At 50.4% G+C, this 20866-nt stretch overlaps 6 protein-coding genes across 6 annotated transcripts, besides 35 other annotated features; 1 reads left to right on the top strand and 5 right to left on the bottom strand.

Moving 5' to 3' along the window:
* The first annotated feature begins 245 nt into the window (after positions 1-245).
* Positions 246-297: a microsatellite.
* Positions 298-579: 282 nt separating this feature from the next.
* Positions 580-643: a microsatellite.
* Positions 597-658: a microsatellite.
* Positions 659-793: 135 nt separating this feature from the next.
* Positions 794-867: a microsatellite.
* Positions 868-896: 29 nt separating this feature from the next.
* Positions 897-930: a microsatellite.
* A 441-nt stretch (positions 931-1371) lies between these two features.
* Positions 1372-1427: a microsatellite.
* Positions 1373-1431: a microsatellite.
* Positions 1427-1494: a microsatellite.
* Positions 1495-1947: 453 nt separating this feature from the next.
* Positions 1948-2126: a microsatellite.
* Positions 2025-2127: a microsatellite.
* A 60-nt stretch (positions 2128-2187) lies between these two features.
* Positions 2188-2309: a microsatellite.
* Positions 2230-2279: a microsatellite.
* A 43-nt stretch (positions 2310-2352) lies between the features above and the next one.
* Positions 2353-2586: a microsatellite.
* Positions 2587-2717: 131 nt separating this feature from the next.
* Positions 2718-2859: a microsatellite.
* Positions 2769-2839: a microsatellite.
* Positions 2860-3058: 199 nt separating the features above from the next.
* Positions 3059-3092: a microsatellite.
* Positions 3093-3159: 67 nt separating this feature from the next.
* Positions 3160-3368: a microsatellite.
* Positions 3243-3364: a microsatellite.
* Positions 3312-3488: a microsatellite.
* Positions 3398-3545: a microsatellite.
* Positions 3431-3576: a microsatellite.
* Positions 3577-3734: 158 nt separating this feature from the next.
* Positions 3735-6032, bottom strand: NFIA_047010 (putative DEAD/DEAH box helicase; the record flags this gene model as incomplete). Its single annotated transcript, XM_001257272.1, has 1 exon — positions 3735-6032. One exon carries the CDS (start codon positions 6030-6032, stop codon positions 3735-3737), a length of 2298 nt encoding a protein of 765 aa, XP_001257273.1.
* Positions 4436-4527: a microsatellite.
* Positions 4462-4707: a microsatellite.
* Positions 4489-4661: a microsatellite.
* Positions 4510-4600: a microsatellite.
* Positions 4621-4744: a microsatellite.
* Positions 6033-6041: 9 nt separating the features above from the next.
* Positions 6042-7827, bottom strand: NFIA_047020 (uncharacterized protein; the record flags this gene model as incomplete). The annotated part of the gene is made up of 2 exons (XM_001257273.1): positions 6042-6134; positions 6229-7827. 2 exons carry the CDS (start codon positions 7825-7827, stop codon positions 6042-6044), a joined length of 1692 nt encoding a protein of 563 aa, XP_001257274.1.
* Positions 6557-7115: a microsatellite.
* Positions 6581-6742: a microsatellite.
* A 27-nt stretch (positions 7828-7854) lies between the features above and the next one.
* NFIA_047030 (uncharacterized protein) lies at positions 7855-9147 on the bottom strand (the record flags this gene model as incomplete). Its single annotated transcript, XM_001257274.1, has 1 exon — positions 7855-9147. One exon carries the CDS (start codon positions 9145-9147, stop codon positions 7855-7857), a length of 1293 nt encoding a protein of 430 aa, XP_001257275.1.
* A 784-nt stretch (positions 9148-9931) lies between these two features.
* Positions 9932-10084: a microsatellite.
* A 57-nt stretch (positions 10085-10141) lies between these two features.
* Positions 10142-10264: a microsatellite.
* Positions 10144-10240: a microsatellite.
* Positions 10223-10277: a microsatellite.
* A 221-nt stretch (positions 10278-10498) lies between these two features.
* On the bottom strand, positions 10499-12571 carry NFIA_047040 (uncharacterized protein; the record flags this gene model as incomplete). The annotated part of the gene is made up of 4 exons (XM_001257275.1): positions 10499-11102; positions 11172-11338; positions 11522-12160; positions 12317-12571. The coding sequence occupies 4 exons, from the start codon at positions 12569-12571 to the stop codon at positions 10499-10501; spliced, it is 1665 nt and encodes a 554-aa protein (XP_001257276.1).
* Positions 11942-11974: a microsatellite.
* Positions 12572-13515: 944 nt separating the features above from the next.
* Positions 13516-13588: a microsatellite.
* A 217-nt stretch (positions 13589-13805) lies between these two features.
* NFIA_047050 (putative transcription factor) lies at positions 13806-15700 on the bottom strand (the record flags this gene model as incomplete). Its single annotated transcript, XM_001257276.1, has 4 exons — positions 13806-14510; positions 14590-14736; positions 14795-15211; positions 15293-15700. 4 exons carry the CDS (start codon positions 15698-15700, stop codon positions 13806-13808), a joined length of 1677 nt encoding a protein of 558 aa, XP_001257277.1.
* Positions 15701-15958: 258 nt separating this feature from the next.
* On the top strand, positions 15959-17149 carry NFIA_047060 (short-chain dehydrogenase; the record flags this gene model as incomplete). Its single annotated transcript, XM_001257277.1, has 5 exons — positions 15959-16030; positions 16087-16680; positions 16753-16821; positions 16885-16978; positions 17043-17149. The coding sequence occupies 5 exons, from the start codon at positions 15959-15961 to the stop codon at positions 17147-17149; spliced, it is 936 nt and encodes a 311-aa protein (XP_001257278.1).
* Positions 17150-19500: 2351 nt separating this feature from the next.
* Positions 19501-19995: a mobile genetic element.
* The last annotated feature ends 871 nt before the right edge of the window (positions 19996-20866 follow it).

Consider the following 20866-nt stretch of genomic DNA (forward strand, 5'->3'; position numbering starts at 1 on the left):
TAATTAATTTCTTTCTTATCTTTTAAACTCTTTCTATCTAATCTATCTTTATCTTCTATTCTTTTCTCTTTAAATAAACTCTTATATCCTCTTCCCTTCTCTAAACTTACTAATCCTTGCTCTATCCCTTACTCTATCTCTTACTATCTTCTTCTTTACTATCCCTACCTTCCCTCTTCTTTAACTTCTTAATTTCTTATATTCTTCTTCTAATCTACTTTATTTCTTATTAAACCCTAATCTAAATCTTCTCTTTTCTTATCTACTCTTTCTTCTTTTCTTTCTTAATCTTCTCTTTTATTTCTTTAAAAATAATCCCTTCCCCTCTCTTATATTATAATTAATCTAATCTCTTTTTATCCTTACCCTCTTTATCCCTACTTCTTTTACCCTCTTTAATTAATCCCTCTTTCTTATCTTTATTCTCTTTAATAATCCTTTTTCTGACTTAAATTACTATAAATCCTTCCCCTTACTTAAATATTACTAACCCTTACTCTTCTCTCTTCCTATTCTATCTCTATATTAAACCCTAATCCTCTTTAATAATCCTAACCCTTACTTTAATTATACTAATAATTCTATTTACTCTAAATTCTTTCCTCTTCTCTTTACTCTAAATTCTTTCCTCTTCTCTTTCCTCTTCTCTTTCTTCTTCTATTTTAATCTTATTTATTTCTTCTCTTTACTTAAACTCTTATTATCTTATATATTTCTACCCCCTATTCTTATCTTAAACTTACTAACCCTTACTCTATTATCCTTACTACATCTTACCTTCTACCTATTCTGCCTATTTAACCTGCTATTCAACCTGCTATTCAACCTGCTATTCAACCTGCTATTTAACCTGCTATTTAATCTGCTACTCCCCCTGCTGTTCTGCCTGTTTGGGTCTATTTAACCTACTATTTAACCTGCTGTTTAACCTGCTGTTCTGCCTGCCTCATATATAACCTTCCTGGGACCTTATAATCTACCTTGCTACCTCACTCACTACCCTAATCACTAATTTACTACCTACTGTTCTGCCTGCCTTACTACCTGCCTTATATGGGGCTCTCTAGCTGCCTTACTTAATATTATATATATTCCCTGGATACTTTATTATATATATATAAAAAATGCTGCTTCTGCTAAAATATTCATTTTCTAACCTAATCTATAATATATATATCCATACACTTACCTCATGACTGATCTTGATTAATATCTCACCTGGTTCCTTCTGCCTGACTCTGCTTTCTATATTATATGGTCCATCTCTGCCTCTCTCTCTACCTTACCTAATACCTCCCTCCCTATCTCTTTTCTACCTCACTACCTGCCTTATGCATAACAACCTCTCTGGGGCCTTATAACCTGCATTATAACCTCACTACCTACCTCACTGTCTACCTCACTGCCTACCTCACTGTCAACCTCACTGCCTGCCTTGCTGCCTGCCTTACATGGTTCTGCCTGCCTGTCTTTCTGCCTGTCTGCTGCCTACCTTGCTGCTGGTCTTACTGTTAACCTCACTATCTACCATGCTGCCTACCTTACCTGGTTCCTCCTGCCCTACCATGTGTTCTATATGGCATGGGACCTATCTATCTATCTCCTACCTCTGAATTCCCCCTCCACCTCATACTGTACTACCTACCTCTCTCCTGAATATGGTAAATATTATATATATTCTCTGACATCTCATCTTATACATATATGCATGTATACAAACCATGGATTTAGCTGATGTATTTAACCTAAACTAAATGTATAATATATATCTCCGCACTATTATGGTATCCTAAAATATATATATTCATTCACCTAATATATTAATGCTGATTGACCTCAATCTCCTCACATAACTACTGTGACTAATAAAATGATATAAATATAACTCACTGTGCACCTCCTGGTTGGGGTGTGCCTGCTATAAAAACTGGACCACCTGGGCCTTATCCTGCCTATCTTCCTGCCTGCCTTACTGTTAACCCCACTACCTACTACACCATCTACCTCATTTCTGGTCTTGTGATCTACCTTACTACCTACCTCACTGCCTACCTTACTGCCTACCTTACTGCCTGCCTTACTGCCTGTCTTACTATCTGCTTCACTGCTTACCTCACTGCCTACCTTATGCACAACCTTCCTGGGGCCTTATGATCTCCCTTACTACCTTGCTCACTACCCTGATCACTACCTCACTGCCTGCCATTCTCCCTGCTGTTTGACCTGCCTTTCTGCCTCCTATTCTGCCTCCTATTCTGCCTTATTCTGCCTCCCATTCTGTCTACCTCACTGCCTACCTTACTGCCTGCTATACAACCTGCTATTTAATCTGCCATTCTCCCTACCTTACTGTCTCCCTCACCATCTCTCTCACCATCTCCCTCACTATCTCCCTCACCATCTCCCTCACCATCTCCCTCACCATCTCTCTCACCATCTCCCTCACTATCTCCCTCACCATCTCCCTCACTATCTCCCTCACCATCTCCCTCACCATCTCCCTCACCATCTCCCTCACTATCTCCCTTACCATCTCCCTCACCATCTCCCTCACCATCTCCCTCACTATCTCCCTTACCATCTCCCTTACTGCCTGCCTCATACACAACCTTCCTGGGGGCCTTATGATCTACCTTACTACCTTGCTCGCTACCCTGATTACTACCTCACTGCTGGCCATTCTGTCTGCTATACAACCTGCTATTTAATCTGCTATTCTTCCTACCTCACCATCCACCTTGCTGCCTGTCTTGCTGCTGGTCTTGCTATCTACCTCACTTTCTACCTCACTTTCTACCTCACTGTCTACCTCACTGTCTACCTCACTGTCTACCTCACTGCCTGTCTCGCTGCCTGCCTCTGTCCTAACTATATTTAATATTTTATATATCCCCCATGATAACTAATCTTATATATATATGCATGTTCACAAACCATGGATTTGGCTAACATATTTATGGGAACTAAATATATAATATATATCTCTGCTGCCATTATGCTCTCCTAAAATATATATATTCATTCGCCCAGTATATCAATGCAGATTAACCTTAATCTCCTAATATAACTGCTATAACTAATAAACTGATATAAATAACTGGCTGTGCCCCTCCTGGTTGGGGTATGCCTGCCCTAAAAACTGGACCACCTGGGTCTTATCCTGCCTGTCTTCCTGCCTACCTTACTGTTAACTTCCTTATATATCTTACTATATACCTCACTCCCTCCTCCCTCCCTATCTTCCTGTCTCACTGCCTGTCCCACTACCTATCTCTCTACCTGCCATACTGCCTGTCTCTCTACCTACCATACTGCCTGTCTCACTGCCTGTCTTACTGCCTATCTACTGCCTGTCTCACTGCCTGCCTTACTATTAACTGTACTATCTACCCTACTATCTACCTCACTGTATGTCTTACTGTCTGTCTTACTGTCTACCTCACTGTCTACCTCACTGTCTACCTCACTGTCTACCTCACTGTCTACCTCACTGTCTACCTCACTGTCTACCTCACTATCTACCTACTGCCTACCTACTGCCTACCTTGCTCCCTCCTCCTGACCTACTACCTACCTCTCTCCTGACTATGGTTAATATTATATATCCCCCCTGATGACTGATTATATATATATACATGTGTACAAACCATGGATTCAGCCAACATACTATACAAACTGTCTAATATATATCTCTGCGCATTATGGTATCTGAAAATATATATTCATTCACCAATCTACCAATGCTGATCGACCTCAATCTCCTGACATAACCGCCGTAACCAACAAAATGATGTAAATAACTGGTTGTGCCCCTCGTGGTTGGGGTGCGCCTGCCCCAAAAACTGGACCACCTGGGCCTCATCCTGCCCATCAACCCCTATTCCCTGCAACCGGCGCTGCCATACGGGCTCAATCTGGCCCTGCCATGGCCCGAATAACATCATGGCCACCATGGGGATCAAAAACCCACGGTATTCACATGCATGGCCCGGCTCCCACCCATGGCATATGGATTGGGGCATGCCGCACGAATAACATGCACTGTATGGGGCATATTGGAGCTGCCGACGCACACGGATCATCCATGCCCGTGCGGCCTGGCTGTGGGGCTGATGACATGCATATAACTCATGGCCACTATCACCCCCCTGTATGGCGCATATATAACATTGATCCCGCCACTGCATGCATTCAGCCTGGGCCATCTCCTCATCCAAACCCTGCTGGGTCTGATGCTGCTGCTGCTGGATATCCATGGCAGCCCACTGCTGGGCCTGCACCTGCTGGGTGTGCCATACCGCCATGGGAATGGATGGCTGGCTGCAAAATGAATCATTGGATGGGGTGGGACTGGCGGCCTCCCTGGCGGGCTCGCATGGCACCTGGCTGCGGCTGACCTGGGGTGCCTCCCATGCTACTATGCTGCCTGCCTTGTATGGGGCCTCTCTGACTGCCTCTCTCCCTGCCTGACGGCCTGCCTCACATGGGGCCTCCCTCGCTGCCTCTCTCCCTGCCTGACGGCCTGCCTGACGGCCTACCTGGCACGGGGCCTCTTGCGCTGCCTCTCTCCCTGCCTGACGGCCTGCCTGACGGCCTACCTGGCACGGGGCCTCTCGCGCTGCCTCTCTCCCTGCCATACTTCCTGCCTGCCGGCCTGCCTGGCATGGGGCCTCTCTCCCTGGCTCTCTCCCTGCCTGACGGCCTGCCTCGCACGGGGCCTCTCTCGCTACCATGCTGCCTGCCTGGCACGGAACCTCTGGGGCTTGCTCACCCGGCACCGGGCTGCTACCAACCCCGGCTGGTTCCACCAGCCCCGCCCAATCGGGATCACACCCATCACATGCCTGTTCCCCGGCATCTGCATCCTGGCAATACCACCGCTGATACCCGTCCACCACTCCGTCCAAATACTGATCCAACACCACGCGCCGGCACCCAACCCCTTCCACCACCCCCATATACTCAGCCACCTGCTCCTGGTCCTCGGGGGCCACACCCTCCATCCATGGCGCCGGGGCGTCCCACCCGGTGGGCTGGATAATGATTGCCTCGCTGCGCTGTCCGTCCCGCCCAGCCCGGCCACTCTCCTGCGCGTAATCCAATAACGTCCGGGGGGTCCCGATATGGATGATGCTGCGGATATTGGGGATGTCCACCCCCATGCCTAACGCGCTGGTGGCGGTGATCACGGGGCTGGCCCCCATGAACCGCGCTAACACCCCGGCCTTGTCCAACTGCTCGCTGTAATACGCCTCGCACCTAAGCACCTGCGCCATGGCCGTCACCTGCCCGATGATATTCGCATATATGATCACCTTCCCCCCAGCGGCTTGTCGGATGCGGTCCTGAATGAATGCCACCACGGCCTCGCTCTCGATCCACTGATACGGCCCCCGGCCCACCCCGGTCATGTCCGGCCGCCACACCCGGTATGCCACGTTCGGCCGGCTGGTCCGGGCCCGGTATATGGTCACGGCGGCCCGGTCATGCTTCATCCGCCGGCATAATTCGTCCTCCATGCTCGGGGGCAATGTGGCGGTCAACCACACCATCTGGGTGCGGGCCTGGACCAACTGGCCCAGCTGGGCCATCTGGGGCCGGAAATCCCGCTGGTCATTCAACACCACATGGCATTCATCGATCACGATCCGGTCCAGCCGCCGGGTCCACCGCAGCCGGTTCAAAAACGTCTGGAAATCGGGGCTGACCGCAGATTCGGGCGTCACTAACACGATGGATGCGGCATTGGGGGGCCGCCGGCTCTCCCACGGCACACATGATATGCCGAGCTCCTGGCATCGCCGGGTCATATCAGCTCGTAATGCGACCAGCGGCACCACAACAATGGTGGTGCCCCCAGGGGCGGCGAACGCGGGCACCATGAACAGCATGCTCTTCCCCCCGCCGGTGGGCATCACTGCGACCACGGGGCTCTCTCCCCGCTGGATGGCCTGCATGGCCGGGTCCTGGACCCCCCGGAACTGCATGTCGGGCCGCCCGGTCATGCGCTGCGCGGCTGCCTCCAGATCCATGGTGGCCAACTAGTGGCGGCGTTCCATGCGGCTGACCTCGGCCTGATCCTCCCACGGGGCCCGTTTGCGTTTGCCTAACGTGGACGGGGGGGTCCCCAAATCCTAAAAACAGGTGCCAATCGGTGCTGGATAACCGGAACATCTCCTGCCGGTGGGCGGTGCTGCCGGCCTGTTCCTGCATGATGCGGCCATATACCATGCCAGCAACATGTGATGAATGGGCGGCCTGTAAATCAGCAATATGGCCCATCCACTGCTCAATATCCATGCTCTCCTCCGCATCGGCATCCATGGCTGCTGGGGCCGGCTCGGCCTCCTGGATATTATGGGGGAACGCAGTGGATGGCCGCAAAAATCGGCGGCTGATGCCAATGGCGATGTCCCGGTATGCCGCGATATGGATGGCGGTGCCGAGCCGGGTGCGGGTTTCCCGTTTCAACGCCTCCCGGAACCGCTCGGACGACCATTCACGGCCGGTACCGGGGTCGGGGCCCCATAACCATGCCTGGCTGCCTTGTGCTCCATGGCTTCCCTGCGCGGCCCGGCTTCCCTGCGCGGCCCGGCTCCCCTGCGCGGCCTGGCTCCCCTGCGCGGTCTGGCTTCCCTGCGCGGCCCGGCTCCCCTGCGCGGTCTGGCTCCCCTGCGCGGCCTGGCTCCCCTGCGCGGTCTGGCTTCCCTGCGCGGCCTGGCTCCCCTGCGCGGCCTGGCTCCCCTGCGCGGTCTGGCTCCCCCGCGCGGTCTGGCTTCCCTGCGCGGTCTGGCTACCCTGCGCGGCCTGGCTCCCCTGCGCGACCTGGCTGCCTTGTGCTCCATGGCTCCCCTGCGCGGTCTGGCTTCCCTGCGCGGCCTGGCTCCACCGCGCGGTCTGGCTTCCCTGCGCGGCCTGGCTCCCCTGCGCGGCCTGGCTTCCCTGCGCGGTCTGGCTTCCCTGCGCGGCCTGGCTTCCCTGCGCGGTCTGGCTTCCCTGCGCGGCCTGGCTCCACCGCGCAGTCTGGCTTCCCTGCGCGGCCTGGCTCCACCGCGCGGTCTGGCTTCCCTGCGCGGTCTGGCTACCCTGCACAGCCTGGCTCCCCTGCGCGACCTGCGCGGCCTGCCATGCAGCCAACTGGTCGACAAATGGCATCACCAGCCAGATATACCATACCACCAACTCCCCGACCTCCCGCGGCACATATCGATGGATGATCTTCACATCATTACTAGCATGGAACCCCTTATGATATGCTGTCACAAATGTCACCATGCCATCCTTAATATATATATTCCGCTGGCGACTGTTCGCTGTGTTGCAATACTGAATGCTTAATAACTCTGGGGCCCACGCCGGCTGCCCTGCGGTGACATGCACCATAATGGCTAATTTCTCCTTAAACTGGGCCACGCGCTGCCAGTACTGCTGGATGGCACTGGGGTGGAATCGGCCCCCCCGCAGGAAATGCCGCTGCATGGCTGGCTCAGCCCGCAGCCGGTTGATCATCCAGTGGGTCCCATCCACCGGCCACTGGGTCCGTGCGTCGTGCATAAAGTTCCACCCGGCCTGGCTCTGGCTGGGATCGTCATATAATGCTATCCATGGAATGGGGGGCATCTGCGCATGATCCTGCATGCATAAATGACTAAGTATCTCCCGGGCCGCGGTCACCAATCCATGGATGAACCCCCGGAAATCGCCCATGGTGAATGCCATCTGCTGGTATAACAGTTGGTCCTCCCCCATCCATGTCACATGGCCGGGGGCTGTATGATTATAATGGACCTTTAATCCATATGTGCGCCAGTCTAGCAATGTCTCCATGGGGCCGTGGGTCCCACGGATCATAAACTAGTGCATCATCCATGTCACCTGCTCCTGGAATGGCCGGCGGCTCAGGCAAATGTTAACCGCGGGCAATGGGTCATCACTATGGATGGATGACGGGGGCGATGATGGGGGCCCTGGGGTGGATGGGGGGTCATTGCTGCCATATCCCTCATCAATCTCCCTGAGTTGATCATCCGCGCTGGCCAGCACCCATTCAGCGCTCTGGTCCTTCCGCGCCCAGGTCTGAATAATCTGCCATGGATTAGGGTCCATCCATAATGCCTTCTGCACCACCATGAATCGGGCCACCTTGATCATGTGGGATAATATCAGGGGGTAGCTCTCAGGGTCCCGCCAGCCAGTGTCCCCCTGCCCCAACACAGCCATGGCGCATACCAGTGCACTCTCATATTCATGGCTGCGATGGCGCTGGTTCAGCAACTCAATGCAAAACTCTAAGCATGCTTTTTCAATGGTGGTCATGGCCCATGCCTGCCGCTGCGGGTCGTCAGTCTTGGGATCCATGGGATCGGGGCTGCCTGGGGCCTGGCTAGCTAGCTGCCACAGCTGCCGCCATTTCTTGCGCTGCCGGGCGGTCATCCCGTATTTCAGGCTGGTCCAGTCATGCGGGGCCTGCGTGCGGGCAATGAATGCTAATATCTGCTGCCATGGACGGACATGCTTCTGGATTGCGGCCTCGTCCATATATGCTAATAATGGCCGGTGCGGGGTCTGCCCCTTTTCAGACTGGACAGCTTCCACCTGGATGGCCTGGCCGCAATGCTGGACTGTCTGCTGGCTCTTACAGGCGACCTGCTCCATGGTGGCCCAGACGACCTGCACACACTGCTCAGTGGCATCCTGGGGATCTTCCTCCGGGGCTGCCACGCAGGCTAGCAGGTCATGGGCCTGGATGCCCTGCAGATAGTCGGCCCACCGAGTCATCCGCAGCCAGGGGTTCGCGTCAGTTAACTGGCTGGCCTGGATGGCCTGGTCTGCCTTAGCCCGGGCCTGGGCCTGCTCCCAGGCCTGCACCACCTCATCTACCGCAGCCTGGACACCCAGGCTAGGCGCAGGGCCTGCTGGCCTAGCCAGGGGCTCAGGGCTTCGAACCCAGATATAGTGGGACCCCTTTCGTGAAGGGAAAAACCGCTGGCAGGTCACTACCTTGAACCCCTGTTGGACCATAGTTTGGGCCTGTTCCTGCTCATGGTGATTAGGTCGGCCCCCTTTATATAGGACCTTCCACCCATGATGCTCACGCCAATGTCGCTTAATGGTTTTGATTGATCTTGTGACATAGTGGCATTGCATAGGTGCATGCTGGCATAGTAACCCATCTGGGTACTCATCCAGCTCAGGGATTGATTAAGCTAGACTAGCTGGCCATTGAATAGCTAGGGGATCATGCTCAATGCCATCCCACCCCTGAATGGCCTTGTGAACCTGCTTCGCGGTTGCCTGTGGGAGATGATGATTCTTCCCCTGTAGATGGCTACTAACCTCACTAGGCCAGACACCATGGCGGCATATCCGGCATATAATAACTGGGAACTGGGATAATTTTAGGAAGAACTGATGCTCCATAATAGGAAATTAATTCAGAATAAAGATCTTATCTATTCAGATACAGATTTAGGATGATAAGATTATAATCTTATACTGAATGAGCCCCTGAATTATGTAGCTAGTATGCTTACCTTATCTAATCAGCAGCTTAGTAAACCCCATCATATAAGGCTGGAAAAAAGGAGCAGCTATAACACACCTAAAGAAAGGAATTTCCCATTGAAATTTTACTATCTTAGACTTTATACCAGAATTAAAAGGCTACCAAAATTTCAATAAATTCTATCTTGATTTGGTAGCAGCCCTATACCTAAGGAAAAGAATGGAACTATACCATGCCAAGATAGCTACTATACCTAATATAGTTAAAGCCCTAATGGAACTCTAGTACAGTTCCTAACCCTTGTGGGATAGGGCAGCCTGGGGCCTGGCTAGCTAGCTGCCACAGCTGCTGCCATTTCTTGCGCTGCCGGGCGGTCATCCTGTATTTTGGGCTGGTCCAGTCATCCTCCCTACCATGCTTGATGCCACTTAATGTCATACTCAATTCCATACTTGATTCCATACTTAATTCCATACTTGATTGCATACTCAATTCCATACTTAATTCCATACTCAATTGCATACTCGATTCCATACTTAATTCCATACTTGATTGCATACTTAATTATATACTTAATTCCTCTATTAATGCCCTGGTCAATGTCACATGCTTGATGTTATATATGATTCCAAGTTCAATTTCATGCTTAATTCCTCACTTAATTCCATGCTTGTTTTCTTCCTTAATTTCTTGCTTAATTCCATGCTGATTTTCATGCTTAACTTCATCCTTAATTACTCACTTAATTCCTCCTGTAATTCCTCACTTGATTCCATACCCCATTCCCCACCCCCCCCTAATCATAGTCCATCTCCACCATGATACATTGCCTCTTTGACCACCCTACCTCAGGATCACCCCCTGCAGGCCGCTTGCGGGGCCCTAGGTAGGTTTCAAAGCCTAGGAACCCATGCCATTCACGACTAATAGCCTGGTATTAGCGCTGCCGTGCCTCTACATGGCCTAGTGCCTCCTGTAGCCCCCGCGCATACACTATGCCTGTGATCCAGGACCCATGGCTAGCCTGCTCATTAAGGCCGCATCATCTGCCCCATAGTCCTGCTTGAACCCCCCACATTTCAGGTGTACACAGGAGATGGCGATAGCTGCGTGCTGGTAGGACAGGATATTCATCTTGGTCTGTAGATGGGTCTGTGCCTTATGCTGGAGGACCTTGCGCAGCTGGCTACTATCCCAGCTCCCATCCCCCACAGGCCATAGGAAGGCGGATGCTGGGCCCTTCTGCCCATGGACCAGCTTCTGCAGTGCCTGGCAGAAGGGCAGGATTAGCCACAGATAGTAGACCACTAGCTCACTAACAGCCTTCAGCAGATACCGGTGGATGATCTTCATGGTGTTATCAATGGAATACCCCTTATGGTACATAGTGACCGTGCTCACGAGCCCATGCTTAATGAATACATTGCGGTGGCGGCCATGCAGGGTATTACTATGGCGCAGGCTGAGTAGCTCTGTGGCCCGGCCTGGCTGCCCCCCAGTAATATAGACTAATAGAAGTAGGTGCTCTAGGAATGCTTTGGCCTGCTGTAGGTAGTGGTTCACTACACCTTCCTGCCACAGCACCTGGTCCTGCTGGCTAATCTAGTGTAGCTGTAGGAACTCCTCCTGTAGCCAGTCTGCCCCTAGCACGCAGTCTAGCAGCCACCACTCCCCTGTGGTAGGCAGGGCTGCCCGGGTACGCTGGTCCCACAGGAAGTTCCAGCCCTGCTGGTTATTAGTGGGATCATCCTGTAGCTTGTGCAGCACCAGCTGGGGTACTACCTCCTCCCACACCTCCTCCTCATAGAGTAGGAAGAGCCGTGTAAGGTCTGCCTAGGCTAGCTGCACCTAGCTGGTAATGAACTGGTGTAGCCCCTGCATGCTGAGCCGCAGGTCTTTATAGCTGAGGGTCTGCTCATCACTACTCCAGTAGATATAGCCCAGGCTAGTGGTGCTGTTCTGGATCTTCTTCCTGTATGTGCGCAGCCGTGTGATCCAGCTAAAGGGGGCGCGCACCCCATACAGCAGGAAGCGCTCGCGCATCTCATCCAGGGCATCTGCTGGGTGGCTGACCTCACCAGTCTTAGTCAGATGGACTGCCTGCAGGGCCACCAGCATCTGGGCTATCTTAACTAGCCCAGATAGGTAACTAGCATAGGCACAGGGCTCCTGGAATGTCTGGCGCGCAGGGTCCACCCCTAGTACTGCCAGGAAGGCAACCAGGGTGCTTTCAAAGAGATCCCCCTTCAGGGTATGATCTAGGAGGGCGATGGAGAGGGCCAGGCAGGCCTGGTCTAGCTGGTCCTGTGCCTTTTTCTCCTGGGAGGATAGTGCTGGGGGTGCCGGTAGCACTGGGGGTCCTAGTGTTTCTGCCAACGTCTGGGGCACTGGGGGCGCTATTGGTGGCCATGGTGCAAGTGATTGGAGTCGTGTATGTGATGCCTCTGATGCCCCTGATGCCCCCGATGCCTGCGGTGCCTGCGGTGCCTGTAATACCTGTGGGGTATCTGGCACCCCCTTGGCGCGTAGGGCAAGCAGCTCCTGGCTGTACTCCTCTATCTGGTCTAGCGCGGCCAGCTGGGTGGTGTTGAGCTGGTGTTGCAGCTGGATGGGCTGGTCAGGCTGGGTGCTGTAGTAGGCGAAGCAGACTAGCCACTACCAGACCTGGCAGTACTAGTGATAGGTCTTTAGCCGCAGGTGGATCTGGATGGGCCAGTTCCAGAGCCCAGGCTTGCGAAAGAAGGTGTTGATCTGGATCTGATCAAACTCATTGATCTGGCTGCTCCAGATGGTCTGGTAGGCCTGCTAGACCAGCCGCTCAACACTAGCACTGAATAGGGCCAGCAGGGGCTCCCATGCTGGGTCTAGCAGGCAACCCAGCAGGGCCACCGCGGTCAGGTCCTGCCCCCGCAGGTACTCTGGCCAGTGGGTTAGCTCCAGCCAGGGAGAGACCTCAGTCGGGTATGTGTTAAGGCTGGGGACCTGGCCATTGGCAAGCTCTGCGGCGGCCTCCCTCTCCTGCAGGGCCTGATTGATGTGGGCGCGGATCCGGTCCGCAGGGGTCATGGCCGCAGTGGAAGGGACCTTTGACCCCTACTTGCCTAGTGCCGGAGCAGGGGGGGCGCAGGTGACCTCAAAGAAGTGGCTCCCTGGCCCTATATGGTAGAAGCGCTGACAGCTCACCACACAATTTGCTAGGCGGGCCTGGGCGGCTGGGAGCCTGCCCCGGCCCCAGTGCCCATCCTGATCCTGATGTTTCTGGGCGCGGTGGTCCTGAAGCCGGGCCAGGGACCGGCAGATATAAGGGCAGTGCGGGCACCCAGAACCCTGGTACACCGGCAGGCCTGGCACGGGGGGGTCCCCCGCGGAGGGCTGGGGGCAGGGCCCCTGGTGAGGGTCCACCCATGGCCGCTGGAGCATCTGGGTCAGCACTGCCTAGCAGAGAGCAGGAGTGGCCACTGCGGAATGAGACCGGTGGCAGGCGTGGAGATGGCCCAGTAAGGTCTGGGGTGAGACTGCATACTGGCAGCGAGGTGCAGTGCAGATCCAGACCTGGTAGGTAGGATTATGGAGAAATAGGTCCATTTCAAAGATAATATTGGAAGAGGAGAGAATTAGAATAGGATAGTAGAGATGGAAAATTAACCAGCTTGTTCTAATGATGATAATCTCTCTGCTTGCTCTATAAATTAATCAGAATCCACATCCCCCTCAGCAGGTGATTATACATGGTGTTATGCGACGTGACATAGGTCATAAGTTCTGAACGCGATACGCAGCTTATGGGGGCTGACACAGAAAGAAAAAGGAATTATATTAAATTATATATCAGGGATCAGGCAAAAGCCATGTGTATCTAAGTGTAAGTGCGTGTGGAGGAAGCACAAGCACTAGAGAGGTATGGGCAGGCGGGCAGGCCCAGCCAGGAAGCACCAGCCTATGGGCATGCACCCTGGGGAGGGACGGGAGGGGAGCACGCACACATAAAACATGCGCAAGGAAAGGTGGAGCAGACAAATAAAAATAAAATAGACGGACGGACAGACAGACCGGACGGACCAGACGGACCAATGAGCAGGCGGAGAAGTCCATCAGGGGCGCGGTGGATCACCCCCTGGGGAGTAGAGGAACCAGATGAGACCCCGATCGTCCCTCCCGGACGGCGCGGGACGCGGGGGGGTGGGGAGGCGGTGGCCGGCGGGGGGGGGTCCCGGGCACGAGGGCGGGGGCGCGACGGGGGGGGGGGGCGGCCCGGTCGTGTAGGGAGAATGTATCATTCAGTATTGCTTTCAGATTGCATTTAGGAGGTTTCAACAGTACGGTAGATCTCGGAGAGAGTCAGATACTCAGAGGCAAGCCTCCACCGCTCACTCAATCTCCGCATCCAAGCCTCCATATCCTCTAGTTGAGACTTGGCCAGCTCCTCTCCCCCCTCACGATAGATCCACTGGAATGTGACCATGGAGCAATACAGCGCGTCTAGCGAGAGCGGACTCAAACTCCCTATTGTATTCATACTATCCATACTTGAAGCCGGGCCAAATAAAATGTCCATGAGGGTCTTTGTCTGCTCATGCGCCTGGTCGCTGATACTTCGCACGACGAGCGTGGCCTGTAGCTGTGTAGCGAGTTCCTCCGTTCCCTTGACTTCGCCGGACGGGGTGAAACCCGGTTCGTCGCTGAGCTTCTCAGGGCAGCAGTAGTTATCAAGCAGCATGAAAAGGGCGGACCACGTCAGGCAGCGGGGCGCGAGCAGGCGAAAGTAGCCATCCAAGGAGGAGGAGATAATTTCGTCGGTGAGGATCGAACTGTAGATGCAAAGTTCCTCGGTCAGGCTAGTACGTGCACTTATATGGTTCAGGGGCGCCGTCTGGGAACTATTGCGGAATGCCGCGGCGCGGCTGATGAACATAGCGGATTGACAGAGCCGAGCAAATGGCGATGTTTGGGTTGATAAAGGGGTTGTGCTTGAGTGCTGGATAATGTTTGTCACATCGCCCGAATCCTAGGAGGTGGATATCTATCAGTACCCGGTAGTGTTCCCTTTTTATTCCGAAGAAGAGAAAGGGAAGTAGGCAATTTACCCAAGCTTCATCGCTGGCAGGAAGGACATGGCCATCCATCGGCTCAGGAAAACAGAATCTCCTGCGACTGCCGAGGGATATAACCCGATCTAGGATATATATGGCCCACCAAACCCGTCGTTTTTCTTCCACCTCCGTCCATGTCGTCTACTTGAGAGGGTGAGTCATGGTACCCGCTCAACTCGTCAAGACCAGCTGTACTTACCGCGCGACTCATAACTTTCATCGAGTCCGTACCCGATGACAGCCCAAGGAGATCAGCGAGTCGGGCGCATGCTCCCACAGTCATCCATGCGGCCGGATAGATGGAGTGGCTGTATTCGTAGACGGCGACTAGGATCATGGCTTGCAGATAGACAAGGGATACCAGACCACCTGCTTCCAGCGTCGCCAAAAAGCTTTTTGAAATTGAATACAGTGAGTTAGTTCCAGCCGTTGGAAGGGAAATGTTCAGTTTCATTGCGAGGAAAAGCATGGCGAGGTCTGGTCCGCTGTTCTGCAACGAGATGCCAAGCTCCATGCGCTTTTTTGAGACTATAGGCAGCCAGCGATGAATTGTGCCAAAGTAAAGGGCTGAAATTTCTAGCACAGTGTTTTCCTGGCTGAGGATTCCCAGTACTTCCTGGACATTCGTTAGCTACTGTTTTTGATGGTGCTGGTTGAAAGGAGGGTGGGAATGATGGAGAATTCACTCCTTCCTTACCGTCGGAATGCCAACATCCGGTCTTGGCAGTTGCATATTCGACCATCGGTAGCAGTCAAAATCCAAGAACAAAGCCGACGGGAAGTCGGCTGGTCCCTGGCTAGGCCCTTTCGTTGCGATATATTCAGCGGGAAGCGTACTGTTCCCAGAGACACTGAGGGTAGCGGACATAGAGTCCGAGGGCAAGGAAGTACTGCGCACCCGGTGCTCCAGTTCCGCCAGTCTTCCTTGGAGAGCGGCGAACTCGGCCGCCGTTGGAGGGGGTCTGGGAGCATCGTTATAGTCACAGGTGCGGCAGGTGCGGATGCAAAGGCTGCACTGAGGCAGCAATTTGTCGCATTTCCGCTTGTGTTTTTTACACGCCCCGCATGCTTGAGGGGCGGTGGCGTTTTGCGTAGGAGACTCCATGACAGAAAAAAGAAGGCTGAATTGAAGTGCAAGGAGTCTGAGAAGGAGGCAAAACATGATGCGGACAGCGCGGCCGCATCTGTCCAAAAAAGGTTTAGCACAGAAATGATCGTCTCATCCCATGGATCAGACCAAGTCGAGAGGGCTATAAGAACAAGCCAGGATGCTACATGACGCCAGTAATATCATCCATCAATCAATTCACTCCTACACAGATAAAACGCAATATTTTTCCACCCATCTCGCAACAAATTCCAAATGCGGCGAAGCACCTTCTTCCCTCACAAGCCTGTCTTAACCGAACAAAACCTCCCCGACCAACATGGCAAGGTACGCGTTGACAGCAGCACATTCCAAAATGAGCTATAGAATAACCTTCCATATAGGTCTTTATAGTCACTGGAGGGTCAGGCGGTCTCGGAAAGGAGCTGGTAAAAATCCTGTACTTACACAATGCCAAGATCTACGTCGCAGCTCGATCGGAGGCCAAAACCAGGGAGGTGATCCGTGAGATTCAGCGCGCGCATCCCTCGTCCACGGGAGAGCTCATCTTCCTCCGCCTGCAGCTCGACGACCTCACGACAATCAAGCAATCGGCAGGTGAATTTCTGGCCAAGGAAACCCGCCTCGATGTGCTCTGGAACAATGCTGGGGTGATGGTTCCACCGCAGGGGTCCAAGACCGTTCAGGGTTACGAGCTGCAGATTGGAACAAATAACCTGGGACACTTTCTATTCACGCAGTTTCTGCGGCCGGTCCTGGTTGCAACAGCAAAGACTGCGCCGAAAAACTCAGTGCGTGTTGTATGGGTGTCGTCTAGCGCGGCGGATAGCGCTCCTCGGCCCGCGATTAACTTTTCAAATATGGACTACCATGTCGAGGAGGGGATTTGGTCCAAGTACTCGCGGAGCAAGGCTGGAAATGTCCTTCACTCTGCAGAGTTTGCAAGGAGAACCGCTGGCGAGGGTATTATTAGCGTGGTATGTTTTAATTTTGCACCACAACTTACTCACTCTTACTCTGGTATAACCAGGTGATTGATTATTATCAAGGCACTTAACCCAGGGAATTTCGTCACGAACCTGCAGCAAAGTATGCCGAGGATGCAGCTAGCGATGTTTGTATGTGATACCCATCTGTATCTGATTTTAACCTTGCAAGCTGGATGCTAATCATGAACCTAGAGACTTATATCGCACGAGCCCATTAACGGGGCATACACCGAGCTCTTTGCAGGGTTACACCCCTCGATTACGGAGGAGAATAATGGAGGTTGGGGTAAGTTTGCTATCCTCGGTTATTATAGTCACTAGTAACTACTAAATCGCATTTCCTCCTCTAGTGTCCCCGTTTGGTAAGATTGAGCCCGCTCGAAAGGACCTCCTGGACCCGGAACTTGGGAGGCAATATTGGGAATGGTCGGAGACTCAGGTTAAGCCGTACATGTAGGAATATGAATAAGACACTCATTGGAAACGTTTCTACTGCTAAGTCAGCCACTAGTTAGTCTTGAAATCGCACTGAAGAAGCAACAAACTCCAGCCCCTCTATATAGCGGAGACTATTTCCCGTGTCAATTCTGGCTGCGAACGAGAGTGGAGTCAGGTTATGTCTCGTGGACGCCGTGTGTATAGGGAACAAGAGGAGCGAAAAGCTCGCGTCTCTTGTCATTATTTAAAACTTACATAGGCAGATATTGCGACTTATTCGCTTGAAATTTATTAATTATAGTAGTGTTCCAGCTCATCCCCATGCGATCAGTGTGTAGCCATACACGCAAATTGCATATTCGTCGCAAGGCAAGACAGGCGTCGAAAATCCGCGTTGAAGAAGGCGGAACAGACCTAAGACACACTCAAGAGACTTATTAAGTTTCTACGGCAAGGAACTTCTGATGATATTCTCAAGCTACAGACAGATATTAAATCCTGTGCCTCAGACCAAGAGAGTATGAAATGGTTATCATTATTTCTAACAAATCCACCGGGCTTGTTTGTTAGTCATAAACTATGATCTCTGAGAAAGCAAGAGCACGCAAGGCGTGCTGCAACTGTTTGGCGATATCGCCTGAAGATAATCTGCTTGTTGTTTCATGGCCTGCGAGCCAACATAGGCGGGGTCCCGCTGGTAGTTTGTCTTATCAAGCTAGTAGCTTAGCTATTGCTTTCTTGAGTCGCAATTCTTAATAATACCATTGATGCCTCTACGATAACTTCGGCCACTGCTTGTAGTCTCTATGGATCAACGCATGATGCTGCAGCGTAACTCGCAATGACTTGGACACACTCGCCATCTTGTTAGCTGTTCTGGCGTCTCATAATGAGACTTGTTAGCAACCAATTGGCCGGCTAGAACACCGTGCGTAAGCCAGTTGCCGGTGTTTACTGTGATCAGGCGTAGGTATGTGACCAAGCACGGCTCCCTTGAAGTATCCAAAAGTTCAATCAATATCTGACTAGCAATTGGATTACAGCGTGCGACTTTGGTTAGCTAGCCAGGGCGGGCTCTGTCCCACGAGTAGACCTCAGCAAAACCCAACCTGGAACACCCCCCTTGAGCCCAAAACCCAGCCCAGGTAACTAAAACCCGGAACACCCTCTCTAAGCCCAAGCCCAGCCCAGAACCCAACTGGGCTACCTAGTTGGGTTACCTAGGTTATTTTATTTTAGTATAATTTTCCTAACTAGGCCATGCTAAGATGCATAATTCTGCTGACTAACTTAAATAAAATACTATTATTTACACCTGTTCCAGTCACCTCTGTGCTTTTGATTAATATATAGTCCTTAAACATATGAAATCTTAAGTAATTCAGCTGTCTCTTAATAAATTAACACTGGTAATTATCTATTATCTAAGTCTTAAGATAATATTATCATGTTATGGTGGTTAATAAGCTACATCAGTAAAGGTACTCTTTATTACTATAGAAATATATTTAAACTGCAGAGTATAGTAGGTATATCTCAATTAGACTATATTAAATTACTTCTTTCAATTCACTATTGATCAGTGTTTAGTATTAAACTAACTATTTAACTTCTACTAAGTAGAAAAACATTTTTATTAGTTACTTACACCCTTTATTTTACTATAAAACTATTATATAAGGGACACTTCATAATACTCTAAGATGCAGGTCAAGCTATATGTTGGTGAAAACCATGCTATAGTTGATTGTTGACCATATCCATGGGTTGATCCGCTATGGTTGATCGTTGATCATATCTATGGTTCTAACCTTATGGTCATGGATCATCATTGATCATCATCGATTTCAACCATTAGCAAATGGTGATCTAATCTATGAGATCACCCAGCTATGAGATCATTCAATATTCGAATGGCCTATGCTAGAAGGAATCATCTATAAATACACCCTTAAAATCACCCTATAGCTAGTCATAATTAATTAAGGAATTAAGACATTAAGCTAAGATATCCTTAGCTATTTTTCCTTCTACTATTCTATTCTATTCTACTACCATTCCTCCTATTCTTCCTTTATACCTAGGCAAGCCATCTATTCCCCTCTATATTCATGAAATTTCCTTTGTCATTTATATACTATTTAGTATATACTGTTCATTTTTATTCACAGGTTATGAGCCCGGCCTTGCTCAAAGGCAATTCATTATACCTAGGCCTAGCCTAGGCATCTATACTATTGATCATTTATTGATCGATATCCTTTCATATCCATATACTAGGCTCATGCCTAGCATCGATTGATTATCAATCGATATTCTGAGCCTATAGAAGTCATATTTAATATGGCATCTATGGATAAGATAAGCCTACCAAAGCTACGAGGCTCAGATAACTATATAACCTGGTCTATTAGGACTAAGGCTACCCTTATAAAGGAAGATCTATCCTCTACTATAGAGGAAGATATCTCTGGCAAGAAAAATGATAAGGCACTAGCTATTATTAAACTTCTATGTGAAGATGGACCCCTTCTTCATATAAAGGATATAGCTGGGGCTAAAGAGGCCTGGATAAGGCTTCAAGATCTTTATAATCCTAAGGGGTTTACTACTGAATATCTTACCTTAAAGGATTTCTTTAATACCACATTGGATGATTTCCAATCGATGGAGGAATACCTTAATAAGGTTAAGGCATTAGTAGATGACCTAAAAGGAAAAGATATCATTCTGCCTAACCAGGTTATTATAGCCTGGGTGCTAAATAGCCTAGGCAATGAATATGAAGGGTTTATATCTAATATAACCCAGGCCCTTAGGAATGACCCTAAAGCCTATACCATTGAATCCCTATTTTCTAGCCTTGCAGACGAGGCACGAGGAAGGGAAAATGGTCATAATAATAGCCATAGGCTACTATATATTAAGGCTAAGGGTAAATCCTATAAAAGGCAGGCCTTAGGCAGATACTGCCAACATTGCAAGCTTACTAGTCATGATACTAGTAACTGCTATTTCTTATTCCCTAATAAGGCACCTAAAGGGTGGAAAAAGGGGAATAAGAATGATAAGATGAATCAAAAGGATATAAAGGTTCAAAAGAACCAAAAGAATCAGACTAGACTAAAGGATAAGGATGCTCTAGCAGCAGTCCTATCTAGTCTAGATCCTGATGTCTTATATGATTCCTCAAATATGAATCTTCATTCAAATCCTCAATCGAACACCAATTCGAATCATGATTCATCTAATAGTCATGAATATGATCATTTAGATCAAGATATGACTAAGAATCCTGAAATATATACCCTTCAGGCTATGGACCCTGATCCATTGCTAAATATAAATGATATCCCTGATGACCAGCTATTTGATATAGCTGGGAATGAGGTATGCCTACCTCTTATAACCCCTAATACTAGGGCAGTCACTAATATCAATAATAGTGAACTAGATCATCTAGTCACTAATGATCACTTATTACCTCAAGAAGGATTAAAAGTGGATTTTGTTATTGATAGTGCTGCCACTATAAATACCATCCATAGAATGGACTATTTCTTTAGATATAAAGAAATAAACAAAATAATTTCATGGGGCAAGGCTAAAAGCCTAATAGCTAAATATCAGGGTGATATCCTTATAAAATACCCTTCAGGGTATATAGATATAATAAAGGATGTCTATTATATCCCTGAATTAGGGATTAATCTTATTAGTGTGGATAGAATATCTG

This window comes from Aspergillus fischeri, genomic scaffold, assembly GCF_000149645.3.
Source record: "Aspergillus fischeri NRRL 181 1099437636266 genomic scaffold, whole genome shotgun sequence".
In the NCBI taxonomy this organism is placed as follows: domain Eukaryota; kingdom Fungi; phylum Ascomycota; class Eurotiomycetes; order Eurotiales; family Aspergillaceae; genus Aspergillus; species Aspergillus fischeri.